Consider the following 24,318-nt stretch of genomic DNA (forward strand, 5'->3'; position numbering starts at 1 on the left):
ATCCAGTCCTGGCCCAGGCAGGGGTGGTGAAGAGCACGGGCTATGCTCTCCCCTCCCAGGCTTCAGGGCGCTTGACTCTTCTGTTGCCAAGCCCACCATGGACACCCATCTGGGGGTCCTGATGTCCCAGGGTAGAGGAGGCTCTGTAGCCCACTGAGGCACCTGAGTGGCAAGGGGCTGGGCCTCTGGGGCAGGGCAGGTGCTGACTCATGGCCTCATCTGGTAATATAAAGGAACCAGCCCAGGGGCCTCCTGCTGCCTGCTGCCAGAGGATGGCCCAGGGCACGGTGATCCACGTGGCCCCTGAGCAGCCCACCCATGCTGTGTGTGTGGTGGGCACCGAGACCCCGCTGGATGTCTGTGGGTGAGAGGGAAAGCTCCTGAGCCTGTGGGGGTGGGGCGGGGTGGGCAATGCCAGCAGGGGCGGGGTGCTGCTGGGCCGGGCTCAGGCTCTGGGCAAGAGATCTGCTAGGGAGATAAGCCTGGAGGTGCAGGACCCACCACAGCCAGTTCTCTGTGAGGTATAAATACCTCTGCTGCCAGGCTCTGCTGTAGGCTAATGGGCTAGAGCAACTAAGCCGCAGTTTCCCTACCGGGTGAAATGACTCTGAAGATTAAGTGTGACAATTGCAAACATGTTTGTTTGTTAAGTTCTCCACGGTGCTGTATGTTAGGTAATCCACAGTGCAGTTTTTTAGATACTCTGCACAGTGCCAGGCAGATCCCCAACAGTTATTTATTTGTTCATTCTTCCATTCCCTTGTTCATTCATCAAATATAGGCTGAGACCTTTGCCAGGTTCTAGGTCAGTGGAGGACGCTCAGGGTAGAGTCTGGTGTTGCCTTTCATGTGGGAATTACTGTAGCTGACCCCACAGAACTGTAGTCCCAGTGATGTCCATAAAAGTCTCTGGGAATTGCCCACGGTCAGAAGCTGGTTCACACCAGCAGCAGGAAAACACTCAGGGTCTCAGGGGTCCCCAGAACACTGGTGAGAGGCTTGGTGTCATCAGAGAATGAGTTGCTTGAGTGTGGGTGCAGAGATGACAGGGGCCAGAGCTAGCCCAGTGTCATTGCCAGGATCCTAGGTTAGTCCTCCCTTGGTCAAGGTCATGGTGGTTCTTTTGCACATGTCTGCAGGTGTATACATGGTTGTAGATTCAGGTGTGTGGGGGAGTGTGTGGAGGCCAGGACAAACTCGGGTGCATTCCTCAGGCTCTGTGTTCAGAGGTTAGAGAGGACAATTTGTGAGAGTCGGTTCTTTCCTTTCATCTCGTGAGTTCTGGGAATGGAATTCACCTCATCAGGCTTGTTAGCAAACGCCTTCACCCATTGAACTATCTGGCTAATCCTAATTTCCGTTTTCCAATGGGGAGATCAGAACAGTGACATTTGATTAGACAGGAGTGTTGATGACAATGTGGACGTTTGTCTGTCCCCTGGCAAGAGTCAATATAGTTAGTGCAAAGGACCTGAGGCATGGGCATGTCCAGTCAGTAGGAAGAGGAGCAAGAAGACAAGAATGGGAGGGGTGCCCTGGGCAGGGGCAGCGTCCTGTATAGCTTGGGTGGGGCATTGGAAGGACTTCTGCTCTTTTCAAGGCTTGGTTTGCCATGGACTGCCATGCAGGTGTGTTGGGCAATGGAATACCATGTGTGGTCTTGGTTAAACCTAAATACTGGTTGCCATGTGAGAAAGGGCTACAGGGGACAAGAGAGGAGGCAGGAGATGTCAGGGTCAGGTCATGTGATGGCCATGAAGAGTGACGTGCTGGCTGGTGTCTTTGCTTCCCGAGCATGGGGATTTACCTTTTTTTTTTTTTTTTTTTTGAGACAGGGTTTCTCTGTGTAGCTCTGGCTGTCCTGGAACTCTTGCTGTAGACCAGGCTGGCTTTGAACTCAAAGAGATCTGTCTGCCTGCCCTACCTCCCAAGTGCTGGGATTAAAGGCGTATGCCACTATGTCCAGCTACCACGCTTAGCTTTTATGCATGGGTTCTGGAGATCAAACTCAGATCCTTGTGTTTTTTACTTGACTAGATCTGCTGGATGGATGGATAGATAGATAGATAGATAGATAGATAGATAGATAGATAGATAGATAGACAGACAGATGTTTAACTGCTCCTAGCAGGCTGTGCTATCAGAGCCAACCCTTAGCCCAGGCTGCTGAGTCAGGGTCCCCAGGGCTAGTGATAACACCCTGCTTCCTGACCCCAGCAGCATGGCAGCCAGGTGAGGACGCCCTCTCACTTGTGTTGAGGGGATAAACAGAGGCACAAGTGGTTTGAGATGAGTGGTGTTGAATTGTGTCCCTATTTGGGACCACCAGCCTATGCTGGGAGTGAGTGCTATGGATTAGGTGAATAATTACTGTGTGTGGGGTGTGTGTGTGTGTGCACGAGTGTACTCAAGTGCATTTGAGTACACATTGTGGTGTTCTGTTTTGCTGACCAAGTAAAAGAAAGTTGAGCACAAAAGGGGGTCTCATTAACGCTCAGTCACCTGGGAATTTTTTTTTGCAGAAAGAGGAGGAAAGACAGAAAGACAGACAGAAAGGAAGGAAGGAAGGAAGGAATGAAGGAAGGAAGGAAGGGAGGGAGGGGGGAGGGAGGGAGGGAGGGACGGAGGGACGGAGGGAGGAGAGAAGGAAGGAAGAAAGAAAATGCACTACAAAAAATAAAACCCTTGGCTGTTCATCCCCCTCTCACCAGACAGGTCCCCACGTCTTTTCCCAGCCTTTTCCCACAATCCTCCAGAAAAGTCTCTCTTTGCTTTCTTTGCTCATATAGCTTTGACCCTGGAGTATAGTGTGGATTCAAAAGGTGGGGATGAGGAAAAGAGAAAGGAGAGAGAATGTTCCAGAAATCAGGCTCCTCCAATCTTGCCCTGTGACCTTGTCCAAGAGAAGCTTCCTCCTTCACTGACCTCACTGTGACGGTCTCTGTCACTCCCTCCCTCCACAACCCACACTGGCTCCCCATTGCCCATGTGCTTGTCCTGACTACTGCTGACCCAAGCCGGCAACTGCTCCCTGCCCCCAGCTTCATCACCTCAGAGTCGCTTGAGAAAGAAACCTGGGCGTTGCTCTTCATCCTGTCCAGCAGGTTCTGTTGACTTTGAAATTAAACAATCGCCTCATAAAATAATAATAATAGTAATAATAATAATAACAACAACAGGTTTTCTCAGCCACCAGCTTCATTTGTGCCTGGTTGAGCCTAGGTTCCAGGTCCCTCAGCTTCCACTCAGTTGGGTAACTCAGCAGCTGCCTTTCAGTAGCTTCCTGGGTGTGGTTCTCATGCCTGAGGGTGCACAGAGCACCCTGGGGACAGGAGGAAGCTCAGATCACTGGGTTCCAAGTCTGCAGCAACAGGTCTGAGGACCAAGCCTGGGAACCTGTCTTCCTGTTTCCAGGGGAGGCTGAGGCAGCTGCTCCTGTGCCTAGGACCACGCCTTGCCTGTGGCAGGTGGCTGAAGAATGCCGATAGGGAAAGTGTATCCCTGGAGATGGTCCTAAGCTCATCTGACCTGGACCTGCAGTGGGTGGTTCTTCAATGACAGGGTCATTGAAGATGAGAAGACAAAGATAGGGAAGTTGAGACCAGATCTTGCCTAAGCTGATGGCTTGCACCAAGAGTTTATGGAGAACTAGAGCACCCTCTAATCAGTTTACTGAAAGGAGGGGCAGAGACAGCAGAAAGCTATCACACAACGCTACAAAGTCAGCAGGAAGCTAGCCAAGCAGTGTTGCACAAAGGGAACACATGGTGTCTCAAGAGCATCACGACTGAGCACACAGTAGCCCTGGATGGACAACCCCAGTCTCTTCCCCAGAAAAGAATCAGATGCCCAGGAACTGAAACCTTAACTCCTTCAAGGCCCAGATGGACCTTCTTGCCAAGTCCACCCCAAGCAAGGACCAAGAACTGAAGTTCCCTTTGTCCTTTTGTCAGGACCTCTGAGCTTGACCCCCAACAACTTTTATAAATTTTATTTTGAGAATTTCATACATACACGAGTACCATACTGACCTCATTCCTCCCCTCCCTCTCTGGTCTCCAATGCTACTCCTGTCCCCTCAGCTACTCCCTCTCAAACTCATGTTGTTTGTAAGAGGATGAGCCTCAAGAATGTCTACCTGCTCTGCCTCCCTGTGTGATGGTGCACGCCTTTAATCCCAGTACTCAGGAGGCAGAGGCAAGAAGATCTCTATGAGTCCCAGGCCAGCCTTGTCTACAGAGTGAGTTCCATGATAGCCAGGATTATATAGTGAGACCTTGTCTCAAAAAAAAAAAAAAAAAAAAAAAAAAAAAAAAAAAAAGATTATTTGTCCTGTCACAACTTCCGAAATCTGTGTGGTTTTGTTTTGGCTGTGGTTGTGGGGTTTTTGTTGTGGGATATATTTTGAGCCCTGTCTCCAGTCCCCTGTGTGCGATTCTTTATATGCACACAGCTCTTGGCATGTCCACTGTTGAAGGTCCCCTGTGTGCACACTGCTCCATGGGTGTGCAGGAGGTACCTTTGTTACACACCTCCTGCTGCTGTCTCTCTAGTTCAAGTGTAAGGCCTCCAGTCTGAGGATTCCCATTCTATTTTCTCATTCCTTTCTGGCAATCATACCATATTTACTGTCTGGCCAGAGCAAGCCCATTGGTGGCCTGTGTTTCTTCCTGCCGGGGAAAGGGGGACGGCTGGGACCAGTGTGGTGGTGGGCCAGGCCCTCTCACCACCAGTGCCTCTGCTGGCCCCTGTCTCACTCCACAGCTCTGCCCCTAAGGGCTGCACGTCCTTTGGCATCACAGCCTCGCCAGGAGTGGTTGTACATGTTGCTCACAGTCCTCCAGCCAAGAAGAACACCACTGGTGCCTCCAAATGGCCTCTGGACCCAGAGCTGGAGGTGACCCTACAGGTCAAAGCAGCCAGCGGCCACACAGATGACCAAAAGGTGGGTGTGATGACTGGGGTGCAGGGGGGGACCTTCTGGGTGGGGTGGGTGGAGGGCTGAGGGTGGGGGAATGAAGAGTTGAGGGGGTTTGGCTGAGGGGGCTAAGGAGGGTGGGTTGGAGCCTGGGAGGTGGGCAGTGGGGGGGTGGAGGGGAATGAGGCTGGGGTAGGGGGCTGAAGGTGGGCTCGGGGACTGATTGGTGGGCTGGGGGCTGATTGGTGGGATAGGGTAAGGGTCTGGTGGGTAGGGTGGTGTGGGGCCCTGGTGCCTGGAGTGGGGGGCTGAGGGTGGGAGATGTCAGCCCCACAGCTGCTGTACCCAGTCTGATTCCATGTACAGGGCTCACTCTGGGAGAGTCTCCTTCTCCTGGCCAAGTTCTCAGTGACTCCTCCCTCCACAGTGTCCTCATGGATAGGACACGGATGCTTGTCAATCTTGTACTCATCACTGGGATCAAATACCCAATAAAAACCAGATTAAGGAAGGCTGGGCTTATTTTGGCTCACAGCTTAGGGGCACAGTCCATCATGGCAGGAGAGCTCAGTGACAGGGGCCTGAGGCAGCATCCTCGGTCAGGAAGCAGAGAGAGACGGATGCTGGTGCTCAGCTTGCTTTCTCCGTCTCCCTTCCACTCAGTCTTGACTCTAGCCCACCAGACAGTGCCATCACCACATCCCGAGTGGGACTTCCCTCCTCAGTTAAACCTCGCTGGAAACAAGCTCATAGGTACACCCAGTGGTGGGTCTCCCAGTTCTAAATGCAGTCAAGTTCACAGTGGAGCTTGCAGGGGCCTGTGAAGGCTGGAATCCGGATCAAGTTCATCCACTTAGCAACTGTTTAATAAACACCATCTCATGCAGAAATAAGCAAGGCACTGGCGTAGGAGGCTATAGTCCTTGTGGGCATCAGGTAACATGCAGGTAGACCTCATATATGTGGCCATGGGGTCCCTGAAGGTCACAGGCAGGGAGCCCCCAGGGGCACCTTCTGTGCCCTGATGTTAGTTTCCAGTGGCCGCTGCAGCAAATCACCACACCAGCTTGCATGTAGGTGGAATTTTCTGTCCTGCCAGCCAGCTCCCAAATAACCACACAGAGACTATTACTAATTATAAATACTCTGCCAATAGCTTAGGCTTGTTACTAATTCGCTCTTATAACTTAAATTAGCCCATATTTCTTATCTACGTTCTACCACGTGGCTCAGTAACCTTTCCTCAGTATGGCATGTTCACTTTGCTTCTCCCCACGTCTCCTGACAACTCCACCCTTCTTCATCCCAGAGCTCTCTTCCTGTGTAAAAGTCCCACCTAACCTCTTCCTGCCAACTATTGGCCATTTAGCTCTTTATTAAACAAATGAGAGCAACACATCTTCACAGTGTAATGACCCACCCCAGCCTCCCTGTTTGCACAGAGCTACCACCTGCCTCTCTTTCCCTCTTATGCCTCTTGAACCTCATTTCCAGCTGCTGACCCCCTACTCCCCTTCTGAGAACTTCTCAAGCTACAGTTGGGGTTTCTATTGCTGTGATGAAATACCATGACCAAAACAAGTTGGGGAGGAAAGGGTTTATTCAGCTTACACTTCCACAGCACTGTTCATCATGAAAGGAAGCCAGGGCAGGAACTCAAACAGGAAAAGGATCCTGGAAGTAGGAGCTGATGCAGAGGGCATGGAAGGTGTTGCTCACTAGTGGGCTTGCTCAGCCTGCTCTCTTATAGAACCCAGGACCACCAGCCCAGGGACAGCCCCACCCACACTGGGCTGGGCCTTCCCCCACCAATCACTAATTTAAAAAATGCCCTACAGTCAGAACTTTCTCAATACAGGCATTTTCTGAATTGAGGTTCCCTCCTTTCAGATAACTTTATATTTTGTCAAGTTGACAGCCAATAAACACCTCCTTGCCAAATCTTCCCTCACCCTTTTCTCAGGCTCAGTGGATCCCTCCATTTCTGGACTCCCTTGGGACCCTGAGTTGAACTAGATTAAGCCAGCACACAGCAGGGCTCAGACTGTGTTTGTTGAATGACTAAGAGAAGTCATGAATGGTCTGTTATTATCTTATAGGTTCGAATTTCATATTATGGACCCAAGACCTCACCAATCCAAGCCCTGCTCTACCTCACTGGGGTGGGTAAGTGATGACCAGGGTCCCAAAGAGCTGCCAATGGCGCACACCTTTAATCCCAGCACTTGGAGGCAAAGGCAGGCAGATCTCTGAGTTCAAGGCCAGCCAGGACTAAATAGTAAGATCTGGTCTCAAAAGGAGAGGGAGGGAGGGAGGAATCATAGAGCTGCCTTCTGTCTCTACACAGCATATCACCACCCAGCAGGGCATCTTTCCAAGACAGGACATGACTAGATCTTACTTTAGAGCAAGCAAAGAAAAATGATCATTTCTAGCTGGCCAGATGCCTGGTGATTCATAAATACCCCTTCCCCAGAGAATGAACACAAAGAAACACAGATGGGGGCTAGGGATGGGGGTAGAGTGCTTGCCTAGGTAGTTTGAAGCCCCAGGTTCGATCCCTGGTACTACATAAACCAGCTGTGAGGTCCACATCTGTGCTCCAACCCCTGAGAGGCAGAGGCAGAAGGGTCAGAGGCTCAAGGTCACCCTCAGCTGCAGATGAGTTTCCAGCTACATAGAACTCTGACAATAGTTAGTTAATGTAAGTGCAGGAGAAGACTCACATTACAGTGTAATAACTGGTTTCTCAGGCTAGGAAGTAGGTGCCTGGATTCTATGCACAAGTCTCTATACCTTTGTAATGTGAGAATATATATATATATATATATATATATATATATATATATATATATATATATTTCTGTGTTCCCCAAATACCATTATTTATGTTTCATTTTTATCACACCAATAACACATTTATGCAATGTACTTGTTTTTTTTAATGTGCATTGGTGTTTTTGCCATGAGTGTCAGGTCCCCTGGAACTGGGGTTACAGACAGTTGTGAGCTGCCATGTGGGTGCTGGGACTTGAACCCTGATCCCCTAGAAGAGCACTCAGTGCTCTTAACCACTGAGCCGTCTCTCTAGCCGCATACTTATACTTCTTTAATATCCATCTTTAAATAGAATTTATTAGTGTAGCTGGAGAGATGGCTCAGTGGTTAAGAGCATGTATTGCTCCAAAAGAGGACCGGAGTTTAGCTCCCAGTACCCACATCAGGTGACTCACAACCATGTGTAACTCCAGCTCCAGAGGATCCAATGCCCTCTTCTGGCCTCCACGAACAACTACATTCATATACTCTCCCCCCCCCCACACACACACACACACCACCACCACCACCACCACCACATACACACAAAATTAAAAATAAAAATAATAAAATCATTTTTAAATCCATTCTTAGAATCACAGAGTTCAGGAGCTGGAGGCTCTCCTGCACAACATAGTGAGACCTTGTGTCTAAGTTTTTAAAAATTAAATCGATTTTTAATGAGATCTCAACCTGAACAATACACTCTTTTTATCTAAGTGTGCATTAAATATATAATGTAAACATGTAAAATCTCCAGATGTCGCTTTTATTGATAAATTTCCTTCATGAGTATACATTTAAATAAAACGGGGCTTACTCTAAAGCCTGGTCCTGTGCTGAGATGTTGCATTTAATTCTTACAATAACCCAGTGAACTTGACCCCATGATCCCATTTCACAGATTAGGAAACTAAGGCTCAAGAGGTGAACACATTGGCTCAAAGAACTATTTACTGAGAGGTGGGGAAGCCAGGGCCACTGTGACTCTAATGCTATGTCCCCATCATGTATATTAGTGTATCTATTATATCACAATAACAAAAGGTCATATTGTTCCTCTCATGCAGGCCATGGGTCCCTGTGTCACACTGTGAGGCACATGGGTCTACATTATTGAAGCAGTTGTGACCATACATTCTGATAAAGGGAAAGGAATTCACAGACATGCCTGTCCCTTGCTTTGACATTTGCACAGGGTGGATTTGGGGACTGTGTGTTTTGTCTCTGACACAGACACACGAGTATAAATAACAAAGAACAGGTGAAGGTGATGGGTTGACTCGGGTGGCCAGAGTTCTTGGAGAACTTGGCAAGGTGACCTGGCAGGGGTGTGGAGGCTTCCCTGGGATGGCTAGCAATTGCTTTGGCTCCCAAGGAAGGCAGAGTGGTCGGAAGGCCTGGCTCTGTTCTCCGAATTGTAGTGTGGCTTCTTGGGGACAAAAGAGTGGAATGTCTTCCCCTCTGAAGGAGTAAAGAGGCTCCCATCCCTGGGGCTGACCTGTCTGTCAGAGACAGTTTGAGAGCCTTACGGTTCACACTCACCAACTCTGCCCTCTCACGCTGGTTTCAGAGATCTCTCTGAGCACAGATGTCACCCGCACAGGCAAAAAGAAGTCAGCCAGGACGAAGAAGGATCAGGTAAGGCTCAAAGTGCATCAATACACACGCTTAGGGTCATGGTGCTCTCCTACTGCGCCTCCTGGTGGTGTCGAGCTGAACAGCGGCACCTTGCCAATGTCTCATGTTAACTTGTAAGGGACAACACCTACCAGGAAATTACTGGTGACCTTTTGGCTTATGCATATTCCATCTCCTTTACAAGATCATATTTACAAGCAATTGTGGGTTCAGAAATGGTGTTAGCCTACAAGCTGGGATCTCTACTGTCACCCTGGTAATAGGAAAAAAATACATAGATGGGTCTCAGCTGTGGCTCAGAAATGCTCTCCAGACTTATTACAGTCATTAGACTGATGGAAGAGTTTCCCATGTACAGGGGTGAGTGGGGGTGAGTGATGGAGATGGGAAAAGAGACAAGGGTGGAGGGACAGAGAATCGAGGCAAGGCAGGGAGTGTGTGTTGCAGAAAGAAAGATGGTTGGTCAGGGTAACAAAGGGGACCGCTATTAACCCAGGGTATGTGGGCGAATTCGAGCGTCCTTGGAACTTCAGAACTGCCTGCATGACTTCGTGTGGGTGGCTAGTATACACTTTGGCAGGCTTTAAATGCTGGGCCCCTTTGTGGGGTCCATCAATGGTAGGGCAAGGGGGAGAGTGTGGCTTAGAGTGCTTGTCTAGCATTGCAATTTGCCCAATATTATATAAGCTGTCACATTAAAATAGATCTCTACAGGCTAGGCCACCCAGAGTTAGTTCAGCATTGGGCAGAGGGTGCCTGTTACCAAAAGTAGCCCTCACACCGGGAAGGAGTGACTGTGTGCTCACGAGAGAGTAGCGGGGTGGATGGGAATCTTGATATTCTTACGTATTTGACTCCATTTGTTTGTTGAGTCAATATATTTTTAAAGACTTTTAAAGAATACTTTACTATCAAGCTCCTTTTTAAGAATGGTTGATTGGGGCTGAGATGTAACCGAGTTGGTATAGTACTTGCCTAGCATGCACAAAGTCCAGGGTTTGATGCCCACCACCACAGACTGGGTATGGTGGCACATGCCTGTAATCTCAGCTTTCAGAGGTGGGGACAGGAGGATTAGAAGTTGAAGCTAGCCTTGACTAGAGTAGATGTCGTCTTTAAGAGACCACAAATACTGATGAATCACATTCAGATTTGGTTATATTTGGAGCCACCAAAACCCACTCTTTGGGCCCATGAATTGCTGGGTGAGAGAAACAGACAATGTGGGAGGGAGAGAAAAACAGCCACTTGTCTCCCTAGGGCTGATGGGATCTGAGAGGGTTCCCGACAGTGTCTTTTGCCTTCCCAGAGCACCTGGACCTGGGGCCCGTATGGCCAAGGCGCCATCCTGTTGGTAAACTGTGACAAAGAGAACCCAAAGTCCTCCAAAATGGATTTTGAGGATGACAAGATCTTGGACAACAAAGGTAAAGAATAGAGGCTGCGACCAGGTCCCAGAACAAGAGCTTTACCAGTCTACAGGCTCATTTGCCCATGCGGTCTTGTAACATAGCCCCCTGAATTTGGGGTTAGTGACAGCATGTTTGTGTTAGCATGTTCATGTTACAGGGGAAAGAATGGAAAAGTGTCCCAGGAGAGCAAGTGACAGAGTTGCACAGCAGTCAGAAGAGACTAGCATGGGCTACTGATGCCCCAAGAGGCTCCACTTTCCATGGTGGCCCCTGTCTAGCCCACACATCTGGCCTTGGCTCAGACATGGTGCCCAAACTAATTAAGAAAGGAGTGCTGGTCCCCAAATATTGCACAAGACCCCAGCGCCTAAGGAATGGGGAAACTGAGGCACAGAGATGTTAAGAAAAGAGACTGGAGAGATGGCTCAGAGGTTAAGAGCACTGAGTGCCCTTCCAGAGGTCCTGAGTTCAATTCCCAGCAACCATATGGTGGCTCACAACCATCCGTTATGAGATCTGGTGCCCTCTTCTGGCCTGGAGGCACACATGCAGGCAGAACACTACACATAATAAATAAATGTTTAAAAAATAAAAGAAAGAAAAAAAAAGAAAAGACAAGAAGTTAAGCTTGTCTAAGTCAAACAACTACTATGTAGCAGTCAGTATTTGAGGCAGGGTGTGGGCTGCACCAAGGCAGCTGGAGGGCGACGGGCACTGGGAAGGCAGCAGTCCCCAGCCCACACTGTCCTTGTCTCAGACCTGCAGGACATGTCCCCAATGACCCTAAGTACGAAGACTCCCAAAGACTTCTTTGCCAAGTATCAGCTGGTGCTGCACGTGCCCAAGGCCAAAATGAGCAAAGTGAGAGTGTTTCGGGCCACACGTGAGTCGGCCTGACCCTTCCCTTGCCATCTCTGATGCTGTGACCCCGTGTTCCTTTCCTGGCCCAGCAGATGGGGTACTGCCCTATCCCACTGCCCTTAGGCAAGTAGTTCCCTTGCAGCTACGGTGTGCTTGATTCTGAGTGCCAAGCACGGGCCTCTGTCCTCTGCCTCCAGATGAGGTGACTTGAGGAAAGGTCAATAGATGCCAAGTCCCAGCTGGCCCTTCCTGGACCCCTCTAGTCAGGAAAACAAGGTCCCAACTGGAGCTTTGATTCCCTCCCCCCTACCCCCACCCCCACTCTCCTGTAAACACCTCCAGGGGCCCTTGAGTAGAGACACAGAGTGACTGGGGCATTTCAGCACCTAGGAGAGGAAATCTGGGCCACATAGGTATGCTAGACCTAAGTGTACTTTTGCCTCTGTCTAGGGGGCAAGCTGCCGTCCAGGTACAAGGTGGTCCTGGGACCACAGCAGTTCTCCCACTGCCTAGACCTGCCAGGTGGCCAGCACAGCACAGACTTCTACGTGGAGGGTCTTGCTTTCCCTGACGCTGACTTCCAGGGGCTCATTCCCCTCACTGTCTCCCTGCTGGACAAATCTAACCCGGTAGGCCTCAGCCTAGGGGTGGGGGAGGGGAGGGGAAGCAGATGGACCCTGCTTGATGTGGCATTTCTTCTCATCTCTCCCCTCCAGGATCTCCCTGAGGCCCTGGTGTTCCAAGACAGTGTGACATTTCGTGTGGCCCCCTGGATCATGACCCCCAACACTCAGCCTCCCCAGGAGGTATACGTGTGCAGGTGAAGCTCTAGGAAGTTGGGTACACCAGGGAGAGCCCTGAATCTTGGGTGCTATGTTTGCTGGGAATGAAAAAAAAAAAAAAAAAAAAAACCTCCTGGCCCTCAGACGCTGGAAGCCATAATTTGATCAGGACCCTGGAGAGAGGGACAAACTGTTAAAGTCACTCCTCTGAGGTCATGAGGGCTAATGTTTGTAGGATTCCTGAAAACGAAGACTTCCTAAGGTCATTGACTGCTCTGACCAAGAAAGCCAAGTGCAAGCTGACTGTGTGCCCAGAGGAGGAGAATTTGGATGACCAGTGGATGCAGGTATGTTTGCCTGTCCACCTGAGGTCAAGAGACAGATGTGGGCCTTGGGCTCCTGGGGTACAGCCTAGAGCTGGGGGCCAGCCTTCCTGGGATGGACAGGGAGGAAGGAGCCTCAGAAGATCCACACACCAGGGCACTCAAGCTGAGAGTTCGTCTGACATAGACTGTGAGCCACGGTGCCCCCCATCTCCACGCCCATCCCCCGACTTCCACCTGGTGCCTTTTGCCCTTCTCTCCTCAGATGTTTCCCTTCTCCTCACCCATAGCCCAGTCATGCTTATCAAAAGCCAGCATGAAGGCTGCCCCTCCATGCATGCCGTCCCTGAGGGCCGCCCCTCCATGCATGCCATCCCTGAGGTCTGCCCCTCCATGCATGCCGTCCCTCCAGTGGGGCTGTATCTCTCTTCCTGTCTGCTAAGTCCCACCCTTCCATCCCACCTTTGTGATGTAGGCTGATCCCTGGGAAGCTGCACACAGGTCCCCATCTTTCACCTGAAGGAAAGGAACCTAGCCAAGGTTTCCATCCTGTAACTTCTCATAGTGACTGTCCCTCGCACTCTGCACAGCTGCCCGCTGGAGGGGCAAGGTCCTCACTAGATTCATTTCTGAAAACTTGGACACACACCTAGAGAGCCAGGTGGGCCTCCTGCCTGTTCCTGTGAGATCCAGAAGGCTGCTCTCACCTGGGCTCAGTCAACAGCCTTCCCACTGAAGCCTCAGACTATCCCAGCGATACCGGGAGCCCTCTGGGGACCCCAGCACCCCCCAACACCCGTAATCACCCCAACACTGGAACTCACTGTCCTCAAGGACAAGGCTCAGTCACCCATCCCAGCCACAGCCCAGGGTCCCCCACCACCCAAGTCAGGGCCTCTCTCCTATTCATTTTCCCAGCAGACTGTGTAGTACACAGGTCTGCAGCCCCAGAGCCATTCTCTGGGCTCAAGTGACAGAGTTTGTTCTTGACCGCAATGACTAGCAGGTGGGGTAGGTCCACACCGCATCAGGCACAGGACTTCATGGCACATACGACGGTCTCTCTGCACCCCTCCAGGATGAAATGGAGATTGGCTACATCCAGGCTCCCCACAAGACTCTACCTGTGGTCTTTGACTCCCCAAGGGACAGAGGACTGAAGGACTTCCCCATCAAACGAGTCATGGTAGGAGCCCTGTAGGCCTGGCCAAGACCCAGGCACCCAGTGCCCCTGGTCTTGAGGCCCCTCCCTCCTCAACCTGTCTCTCCCCAGGCCACCCCTTGCCCCTGGGCAGCCTAGTCCCCAAAGCTGAATTCCTGCTCCAGTGGGACTCAAGGGGTTGAGCTGCCTGTTTCAGCCATTACCCTGATAAGATCTGGTTTCTCAGAGCCTAGTCATGAATGAGCTCAGCTGGTCCTTGGAATAACACTGTGAGGGGTAGCCTGGGCTACCTAAGAGTGCTTTTGCCACAAGCCAGGAGTTTGATCTCTTGGGCATGGTTTGTCCTTTGGGAGCTCCTTTGGGGGCTCCACTGGGACTGTGTTGGGGCATCAGGATCAGCGGGGCTTTATCAGCCACAGTCAACACTTTCGGGATCAGGGCATGAGATGTTGGTGAGTCACACTGGTCTGGTCTGGCAGACGATGCCAGCTCAGCACAGGTCATCACCATCATACGTAAAAATAATAGTATGCTCACTGAACCCGCGGACTTCCAGCCATGGCGCTGACTTCTCCGCGGGCACTGACTCATTTCATGTGACAACCATTAGAGATGCTGTCTGTGGGCCCATTTCACAAGAGGTAGAAACTGAGGCTCGGGGCGAAGACATCAGGGCCTCCCACACTGCCTCCCTGCCCTGTCTGGAAGACCCTAGCCTGTACTGGGGCCTGGAATCCTCAGACAAAGGAGAGACAAGGTTTGCAGCCAGGAGTTATCTCGCACTCCAGGGAGAGAGGCACTAGCCCGCCCCATGCCAGAGGCTTGGAAGGAAATGTCTGTCTCATCAGCAGCTTCTTTCGCTTCTTCCTGGCACACCCTATGCCTGTGGCTGAGCTGTAGCTGGGCTCCCTGTGTGAGCCAATGGTGGAAGCAAGTTCATGCCCTTTGGAGGTGGGCGCACCAGCCTACTGTTGCCCGGACTTTGTACCTTCCCATTCCCCTGCCATTCTGGTTCCTGCAGTGGCTACATCTTACCACTTTGATAATTCAAAGACCAGCTTCCCTGTTATAAGCCAGACCTCCAGCATCCGATGACAGACAGATAGACAGACCCTCAGCATGGGAATCTCCCCTCTGCCTCATCCAGCCCTGGGTGGAAAGAACCCGCAGCAGGCCCTTAGCTGGGTACATGTGCAACACCCTCGCCTGACTCTTGCAAGTGAGAAGAACCAGGGTAGCAGGGAAACTGTCACCAGGCCTCCCACGAGTGTCATCATGGACCAGTCTCCCTGCCCTCCCTGCCTCCAGCCTGTGGGATTCATCCAAGGCCTTAGCATAGGCCATGTGCCATTCCCTCCGCCAGGAGTGCGCCTCCCTATTCTGCTGCTAGGTGACCCTCAGCCTTCAGGTCAGAGTCCTATCCATGAGGGCCTCTCCTGAGGCTGTCAGGGCCTCCCCAATGTCACAGTTTGCTTCTGTTGCTGTGATAAAACCTAACCAAAAGCAGCTTGGGGAAGAAAGGGGTTTATTTGCTTCACACTTCCCTGCCACAGTCCATCACTGAGGAAGTCCAGGCAGGAGCTGACGCAGAGGCCATGGAGAAGCGCTGCTTACTGGCTTGCTCCTCATGGCTTGCTCAACCAGCCTTCTAATAGCACCCAGGACCACCTGCCCAGGGCTGGCATTGCCTACAGTGGGCGGGGCCTTTCCATTATCAATCATGAATCAAGAAAATGTCCCATAGACTTACCCACAGGTCAGTCAGGTGGAGACATCTCAACTGAGTTCTTTCTCTGCAGATGATCTTGTGTCAAGTTCACGAAAACTAACCAGCTTTGCATGCCAGGCACCCCTCTCTACCCTCCCGCCCCACCCCCACCCCACCCCACCCCCACCCCCCCCCCACACGCACCATGCTCATTTCCCACAGAGTATTTTGCTGCTTCGTCTCCACTGAGTCAGTTTAGTTCTCATCGGCCTGGCCAGGGTGTGAGGCTGCTCTGCTAGGGCTATAGGTGGGCAGGGGCGTGGGCCCTGCATGTGCTGGTCTTTCAGTAAGATGTTGGGAACTCTCACATTGCCAGGCCTGGTGCATCCACACTCGCAGTACTTGGGAAGTACAATTTGAGGCTATTCTGGACTATACAGACTGATCGTGTCTTTCTGTATGTGTATTAAAAAAATGTGAAAGAGAAAAAAAGGAAACAGAGGACTGGAGAAGTGGCTCTTCCCATGGTTTCTCTTTCTTTTAGCTGCTGTTCCTTGTTTTGTTTTGTTTTGATTTTAGACAGTGTCTTGCTTTGTAGCACTGGCTGGTCTGGAACTGGCTTATGTAGACAAGGCTGGCCTGAAACTCATAGAAATCCACCTGCCTCTGCCTGGAAAGTGCTAGAATAAAAGGTGTGCACCACCATACCTAGGGATCTCTCCATTTTTTTTTGTTTTGTTTTGTTTTGTTTTGTTTTTTCGAGACAGGGTTTCTCTGTGGCTTTGGAGGCTGTCCTGGAACTAGCTCTTGTAGACCAGGCTGGCCTTGAACTCACAGAGATCCGCTTGCCTCTGCCTCCTGAGTGCTGGGATTAAAGGCGTGTGCCACCAACGCCCGGCTTGATCTCTCCATCTTAAAAGAGCATTTACTGTTCTTGTCGAGGACCCAGGTTCAGATCTCAGCACCCACATAATGACTCATCACCTGTAATTCCAGTTCCAGGTGATCTGACGCCCTCTGCTGGCCCCTGTGTGCTCCAGCAAACATGTGGTACATATAAACTCATGCAGACACACACACATACATAAATAAAAATAATGGATACATAAATAAGTTAATTTAAAAAAAAGAAATAGAAGGCTGGAGAGATGGCTCAGAGGTTAAGAGCACTGAGTTCAATCCCCAGCATCCACAGCTGTTTATGATGGGATCTGATGCCCTCTTCTGGCGTGCAGGTGGATATGCAGAGAGGGCACCATATAAAAAATATGTAAATTTTTAAAAAGAAATAGAATTTAAACAATATACTGCTGTGAAAGCTAGCTCAGTGCTGTGGACAGCAAGGTGACGGGGCTGCTTGCCTCTTTGGGGCTGTCAGTTCAGAGTCTGAGAAATGGGGGATCTATACGTTTTAAGTCAGGGAGGGTGTGTCCTGCTTTATGCTATAAGGAGATTAGACTTGGGGGCAGAGCAGAGTGGCAAAGACCAGGAGCAGTGACTGGTCCTGTGGGAAGTGGTCACACTCTGAGTAGCTCTACAAGACCAGGCCAGCAGGATTTTCTGGCCATCGTGAGAGAGATGAGGCAAAGGTGGCCTCCAGGCTGTCCCCTGGGAAGAGAGGCCCATGGGAAGGTTGATGAGAGGAGGAGTCACCAGTGCTCGGGCAGGACAAATGGGAAGCCAGGCAGGTGTCAGCAACTGTGTCTGGGGGAGCAGAGGTGGCTGGAGGTGTGATGTGGGTGGTGGGCTCAGCTCACAGATGGATGACAAGGCTGCCTGGCCAGCTGCTGGCACCAGGAAATGGAGGCACAGCTGGGCATGCCCTTCCCACACAGCAAGACAGAGAAGGGCTACAATGGGGAGCAGCACAAGGCCACCTCAGGCAGTGGCACCCAGCACAATCGTTTTCTCTTTAGACTCTTCCTCTGGGGTCCCGGTGATGGTGGCGAGGACCAAGTGCCAGCCAAGGGTGGCTTGGACTCCTGTCCCTCCTCAAACTGGCGGAAGGAGTCCCTGTCTCCACTCATTCCCTGTTACCAGCCTGTAAAGGGAGAGCAGAAAGAATGCATTGAGGTTCTGTTCTGCGCATGTGCCGAGAACCCAACAAGCTGGTCTCTTTCGAGGGTCATTGACTCAATCCAGTGTCCCCTCCACACTGCACTCATAAACTTCCTGTCTGGCTGCCACAGAATTCCTTCCTGTGACCAAACCAGCCCTAAACCTGCAGCCACCATTTCCACTGGGAGACAAGTGCCTCTAATTCTCAGTGTGTCCTTCTCCCACCTTAGGGTCCAAATTTTGGCTATGTGACCCGAGGGCCCTACGCAATGGAGGTCACAGGGTTGGATGCCTTTGGAAACCTGGAGGTGAGTCCCCCAGTCACCGTCAGAGGGAAGGAATACCCACTGGGCAGGATTCTCATCGGGAGCAGTGGTTATTCCAGGTAAGCAGAACACGAGGGGTGGCCAGGACCCAGGTGCTGGGGTAGGGGACAGTGACAAAAGCCACAGTGGCGCCTCCCTTACCTTCTCCAAACCTAGGAGGTCAGGAGACATTGAGAGAATCCACATGTAGGGTGAATAACCTCCAGAGCCTACCTCTGCTTGCTTCTATGTCTTCAGGCAATGACTATTTACTGAGCATCTACTATGTGCCAGAAGCTGTGGTGGGGCAGTGAGTGTGACCAGCTCCGAAGCCCATACTTCTCCATCGCATGAAGCCTAGGCTTCCCGTGGTTTGACAGTGATCCTATGTAACTCAGTGGCTGTGCCTCAGTTTCCCCCCAAGGAAGCTGCAGTAACAAAGCCTAAATTGTTCAGGTGTCAGTGCCACGCTCCGGGTCCCTTCCATGGGTGGGAGGAGCCTTGAGACCTCTACCAGTCCACCCTCCCTGGACAGCTCCCCATGACCACGCCCATTGCGTGAACTTTTCCAGATAAGGTCTCAACAACTGACCAAAGTAATTGTTTTTCCAAGGCCCAACTTGGGGGTGGATTGGGCTTACACTGAGCATGGGTGAGGGGTTACTACAGGCGGGTGGGTGGCCATGAAGCCTCACGCCAGCATGAATGACCCCCCCCCCACGGCATCCACGCACCTCCTCCCCTCGTCAGTCAACCTTCCTCCCACACTGCCACACTCTAACACAGCGGTTCTCAACCTTCCTAACGCTGCGACCCTTAAACACAGTTCCTCATGTGGTGGTGACCACCCCCACCACAAAATTGTTTCATTGCTACTCCATCACTGTAACTTTGCCACAGTTATGAATCGTAATGTAAATATCTGTTTTCCCACGGTCTTAGGAGACTCCTGTGAAAAGGTCGTTCCACCTGAGGGGTCGTGACCCACAGGTTGAGACCACTGCTCTAGCAACTCTTGCAATCACGTGACAATATATGGTTAGGACAGAGTCACATATAGCTGGAAGGGGTGTAGGCAGGTGCTGGAATCTCACAGGAGGGTCCAATGACCGTCCCCACGCCCTCCTTCGATGAGGGAAAGTCAACAGGCCAGATCCCGAGGCCGCTTGTGAATGCCTAGTCACTGTGTCTTTTGATGATGCTGATGGCTGTCATAACTTCTTATCCCTGTGAGGACAGCATGGAGAGCCGGGACATGAATCAGGCCCTGCAGGACTTCCTGTGCGCCCAGCAGGTGCAGGCCCCTGTGAGGCTCTTCTCTGACTGGCTCTTTGTGGGTCACATCGATGAGTTCTTGAGTTTCGTCCCAGCACCCGACAGGCAGGTGCGGAGCCCTTCTGCATGGGTGGTTTTCAAGTCAGCTCTCCTTCTCTGTGGGGAACCGGAAGATGATAGAAGGTGCCATCCCCCATTCTGGGAACCCCGGGTAGGGGGCAAAGCCTCCCTTTGACTCCAGTGTTTCCCAGCAGGGCTTTCGGCTGCTGATGTCCAGCCCCAGAGCCTGCTACCAGCTATTTCAGGAGCAGCAGAGTCAGGGCCACGGTGAGGCACTGCTTTTCGAGGGGATCAAGAGTAAGTTGTCATGGCTGTCTATAGTCTCCTTTGCTCCATGCATGAGATCCTGTGGGTGAAAAGAGATTTGTGTACCTACTGTGTGTGGGGGGGGGTATGCTCAGCACTGGGCCCCCAAGCTCCCAGTGAGCTACTAAGACAACAGAGGTATTTGGGGGCTGCCTAAGTCGGTCCAGCTCAGGGAAGTCTTTCTGGAGGTGGCAGGACATGAGAAGGGGTTAGCGGGATGGAAGGGCCTATGAGGAGACTGAAAGGGAAAATTGCAGACAGGGAACTGAGAAGGCTCAGGGGCAGCAGAGAGAAAGAGTTGAACAAAGTCCCTGGGATGGAATGTTTTCAGTAAATACAAAAGGTGGGGTCAGAGGCTAAGGAACCTCTAGGGCCCAAGAGTTTTCTCTAAATATGTTTGAGCATGTTAGACCGAGGTGAGCAAACCAGCCCCACCCCCTTGGCTTGCTTGCTTTCCTTTCCCGTGTCTCTGTGTTGCTGAGAATGAAATTCAGTGTCTCACGCAAGCCAGGGAAGTGCTCTGTCACAGAGCTCACACCCACCCGGTCTCCTCCTTTCCTAACAGCATCAGACTTTTTCTGCCTTGTTTGCCAGCTCCCAGATATCCACACGGAGACTTCTTATTAATTATAAGAGCTAGGCCTACTAGCTTAAGCTTGTTTCTAACTAGTTCTTTTGTTTGTTTTTGTTTTTGTTTTCCGAGATAGGGTTTCTCTGTGGCTTTGGAGGCTGTCCTGGAACTAGCTCTTGTAGACCAGGCTGGTCTCGAACTCACAGAGATCCGCCTGCCTCTGCCTCCCTAGTGCTAGGACCAAAGGCGTGAGCCACCACTGCCTGGCTCTAACTCGCTCTTATAACTTAAATTAACCCATATTTTTATTAATCTATATTCTACCATGTGACTTTTACCTCTGTCCTAGCTTCTCCTCCCTTCTTCCCAGCATTCTCTCTGCCCTGAAATCCTGCCTAGCTATTGGCTATTCAGCTTTTTATTAAACTAGTCACAGTGACATATCTTCACACAGTGTAAAGGAATATTCCACAACAGGATCTGGGGCTGGGGATGTAGCTCAAACGGTAGAGTTCTTGTCACACATCAACCTCATTCTATCCTCAGCACCAGTAAACCCAACATGGTGGTGCACACCCATAATCCCAGTACTCGGGAGGCTGAGAACCAGTTCAGGGTCACCCTTGGCTACATAGCAAATTTGAGTCTATCCTGGGCTACATGAGGCTGTCTGAAAAGTAAATATAGGGACTGAAGAGATGGCTCAGCAGTTAAGAGTCTTATTACTCTTCCAGAAGACTGGAGTTTGTTTCCCAGAGCTCACATGATGGCTCCCAATTACCTGTAACTCCAGTTCCAGGGGATCTGATGATCTCTTCTAGCCTGTTTGGGCATCATACACACTTAAAAAATTAAAAGTAATAAATATAAATAGGCTCTGAGACCAAGGGTCAAAGCTTCAGAATTGGAAAAGTGCAGACCACCAGGGTCCCTCTCATTGCTCCAGCTCTGATGGATCCGCTGAGTCAGGGGTCCAGTCACACTACACTGCTCCCAAGCAGACCTGAGACCCCATCTAAACAGCAGATCCCCTTTCCTGGTGGCCAGTGCCACCTCCTGGGGACACTGACATAGCAGCCTCTTTTTTTGGTGCTGGGGCCTCCAAAGTTGGCTGGATCGGGAGTGGCAGTGGAGTGGAGTTTGTTAGCTGGATTGGTCGACTCTGCCAGGACCCTGTCTCTCAGGCAGCAGCTTGCCTTCTGTGCCACTTCAGGCTTTGCTCTGTCTGAGGCTTTGGGGTCTTCTGTTCCATAGTCTCCTTCCTCGTCCTCTGTGTCACATGACATTCAGGGGGGTCACCCAGCCATCCTTGCTGCTTTGACTCTGTGCCAATCCTGGTGCTGGAGTGTGCTACGATTTACCATTAAAGACAACATTTCTGGAGCCCCCTTCTCCAAAACAATCAGGATCCCCTTGGAGATGAGTGCACTGTGGGGATCGAGTCTTGAATCAGAAAATCCCCACTAAGAGGTGGAGACCCTGGTTTCAGCTCCGCCCCTCACTGGTGAGTAGCCTGCCTCCTAAATTGGGTCCTTTTTTTTTTTTTCCTCTCTCCTCCATGACAGGAAAAAAACAGCAGACGATCAATGATATTCTGTCCAACAAGAAATTAAGAGACCAGAATGCCTACGTGGAGGTAATCAACCAAGATGTCCTGGAGACGGTGCAGTGGGTGCCTGGCTGTCTGTCCGTGACAGCAGTGGGTGCCTGGGGGGTGGGGGTGTGGAAGCCTCTCAGGGATGCTCACTACAAATTGGCTTGGCTACAGGCCCAGGGTCTGAAGCCCAGGAACAGGCAGAGATGGGAAGGGGGGCTGGGGGGAGGGGAGGTTCTTGGAGCCTGAACCCCGATTCTTACCCATCCCTATTGTTCCATACCTTCTCCTCACCTAATGCACCCCCTCGGTGTCCTCACCAGAGCTGTATTGACTGGAATCGGACGGTGCTGAAGCGGGAGCTGGGCCTGACAGAGGGTGATATCATTGACATCCCTCAGCTCTTCAAGCTCGTGTGGAACTCCAGAGAGAGGCCGAAGGCTGAAGCCTTCTTCCCAAACATGGTAAGGAGATGACAGCCACCATCCAACGTCATCTCATTCAAATGGCTTAAATATCAGCAAGCAACCAGGAGAGGCCTAAGGCGGGAACAGGTGCCTCTTCCCTCACCCTCTGAAGCTCATGCGACCCTCGTGGCACCAAGGGCCTCTTCTAAGCCTTGCAGCAATGTCAGGAGTGGGTTCTCTCATTGCCTTGCTTTCCAGAGGCAGTTCAGAGAGGTTAGGTCACTAGTGCAGAAACACACAGAAGGTAAGAGATAGCAAAGCTGGGATCTGGCTTCAAAACCAGCTCCATCCACCACTGCTGCCTCCAGGCTTCCATACAAGGGTCAGAGGCTGACAAACATGGGCCACCAAGTGTTCTGGGAGGCATCCTTTGCCAGGAAGGAAGCCCATGTGGAGCATGTCCTCAGAGGGAGGGAGTGGTTTCAACCCCTCCCTTGGGTGGGGGCAGATTCGACCTTTCAGAGCATGGACATCTTTGCTACTTGACTGTGACCCCAAGTATCTCTTCCCACTCACTGGTTGCCCTTCCAGAGGACCTGGGTTCAATTCCCAGCACCCACCTGGCAGTTTACAACTGCCTGTCACTCCAGGTTCTGTGGATCCGACATCCTCACACAGGCATACATGTAGGCAAAACACCAATGCTTGTAAAGTAAAATTAAAGCTAAAATAACTTTGAAAGCACAGGGCTAGTCCACTAGACCTGTGGGTCCCACACTAGCTTCTGTCTCCTCTGATCTGGGCCCCCACTTTCCCGCAGGTGAACATGCTGGTTCTGGGCAAGTACCTGGGCATCCCCAAGCCCTTTGGGCCCATCATCAACGGCAGCTGCTGCCTGGAGGAGAAGGTACGCTCCCTGCTGGAGCCGCTGGGTCTACACTGCACCTTCATCGATGACTTCATACCCTACCACATGTACCACGGAGAAGTTCACTGTGGCACCAATGTTCGAAGGAAACCCTTCACCTTCAAGTGGTGGCACATGGTGCCCTGAGCCACTGCCTTTAGCAGCCTCCCTCAAAGATTTCCCTGGCAGAGGTTGCTGGGCCCTCTGCAGGAAGGGGCAGCGAGAGATCTGGGGATGTTTGGGCTTCCCCGGGAGTGGCCACCCCTCCCTGCTGTGGCTTGCTTACGTCACCCATCTTTGTACATGCTAAAATGGTCCTTGCATAGCAAATTCAGTTCTACTCAAACAAGTTGCAATAAAGATGTGGTTCTGTGTCGTCATTTTACCACCGAGTTTGCCCCCAGCCCCACTCTGTAAAACACACTGAAATCAGTTTCAAAGCACCCAGGAGGTGAATGGCTTCAACCGTGACTGGGAGCTCTTTTGACTTGTTTAATTTACGTGTGCTGGAGATGGAACCTGGGTCCTCATCGGTGTTAGGCAAGTGCCCTGTCAATCAGCTATACCCTCAGCCCTTAAAAATACATGCCTTGGAGCCCAGGGTGGTGATTCACACCTTTAGTCCCAGCACCGGGGAGGCAGAGGCAAGCAGTCTGTGAATTCAAGACCAGCCTGGTCTGGATATGAGTTCCAGGTTAGTGGGGGCAACATAATGAGGCCCAGACTCAATTAATTAACAAATTAATTAACAATAAACAGAAACACATTCCTCCAGCCAGTAGGATGACTCAGTGGATAAAGGTACTTGACTGCAAGCCTGACCACCCAAGCTTGGTACCCAGAACCCATGTAAAGATAGAGAAAACTGACTCCACAAAGCTGTCCTGTGACTGCCTCATGCACGTAGTGGAGGGCACTGGCGTGTTAGTATTCACACACCTGTGCACCAATCTGAAATGCAACACATTCCTCCAGAAGCCAGAGGTGACTCCGTGTGATAAAACATGCACTAAAAAGTATGAAGGCCTGAGTGCAGATCCCACACCCATGTTAAAATAACCATGCCTGTAACCCCAGCTGGTTGGAGGAAATAGAGATAAATCAACCCAGGGCCTCCCCAGCCAGCCAGTCCATACACTCATGGGCTTGAAGTTCAATGAGCTATCTTGCCTCCAACAATAAGGCATTATTTGCTGGTGTGCCAGGCTGCC

The 24,318-nt window shown here is 51.2% G+C and overlaps 1 protein-coding gene across 1 annotated transcript; it reads left to right on the plus strand.

Moving 5' to 3' along the window:
• The first annotated feature begins 272 nt into the window (after window positions 1-272).
• Window positions 273-23,418, plus strand: LOC100757481 (protein-arginine deiminase type-4). Its single transcript, XM_027399885.2, has 16 exons — window positions 273-364; window positions 4,765-4,945; window positions 7,018-7,084; window positions 9,309-9,376; window positions 10,686-10,803; window positions 11,546-11,671; window positions 12,100-12,278; window positions 12,366-12,469; window positions 12,667-12,778; window positions 13,833-13,940; window positions 17,913-18,067; window positions 19,227-19,371; window positions 19,517-19,619; window positions 21,765-21,835; window positions 22,117-22,257; window positions 23,021-23,418. The coding sequence occupies exons 1-16, from the start codon at window positions 273-275 to the stop codon at window positions 23,252-23,254; spliced, it is 2,004 nt and encodes a 667-aa protein (XP_027255686.1). The 3' UTR covers window positions 23,255-23,418.
• Window positions 23,419-24,318: the final 900 nt, after the last annotated feature.

Source organism: Cricetulus griseus, chromosome 2, assembly GCF_003668045.3.
Source record: "Cricetulus griseus strain 17A/GY chromosome 2, alternate assembly CriGri-PICRH-1.0, whole genome shotgun sequence".
In the NCBI taxonomy this organism is placed as follows: domain Eukaryota; kingdom Metazoa; phylum Chordata; class Mammalia; order Rodentia; family Cricetidae; genus Cricetulus; species Cricetulus griseus.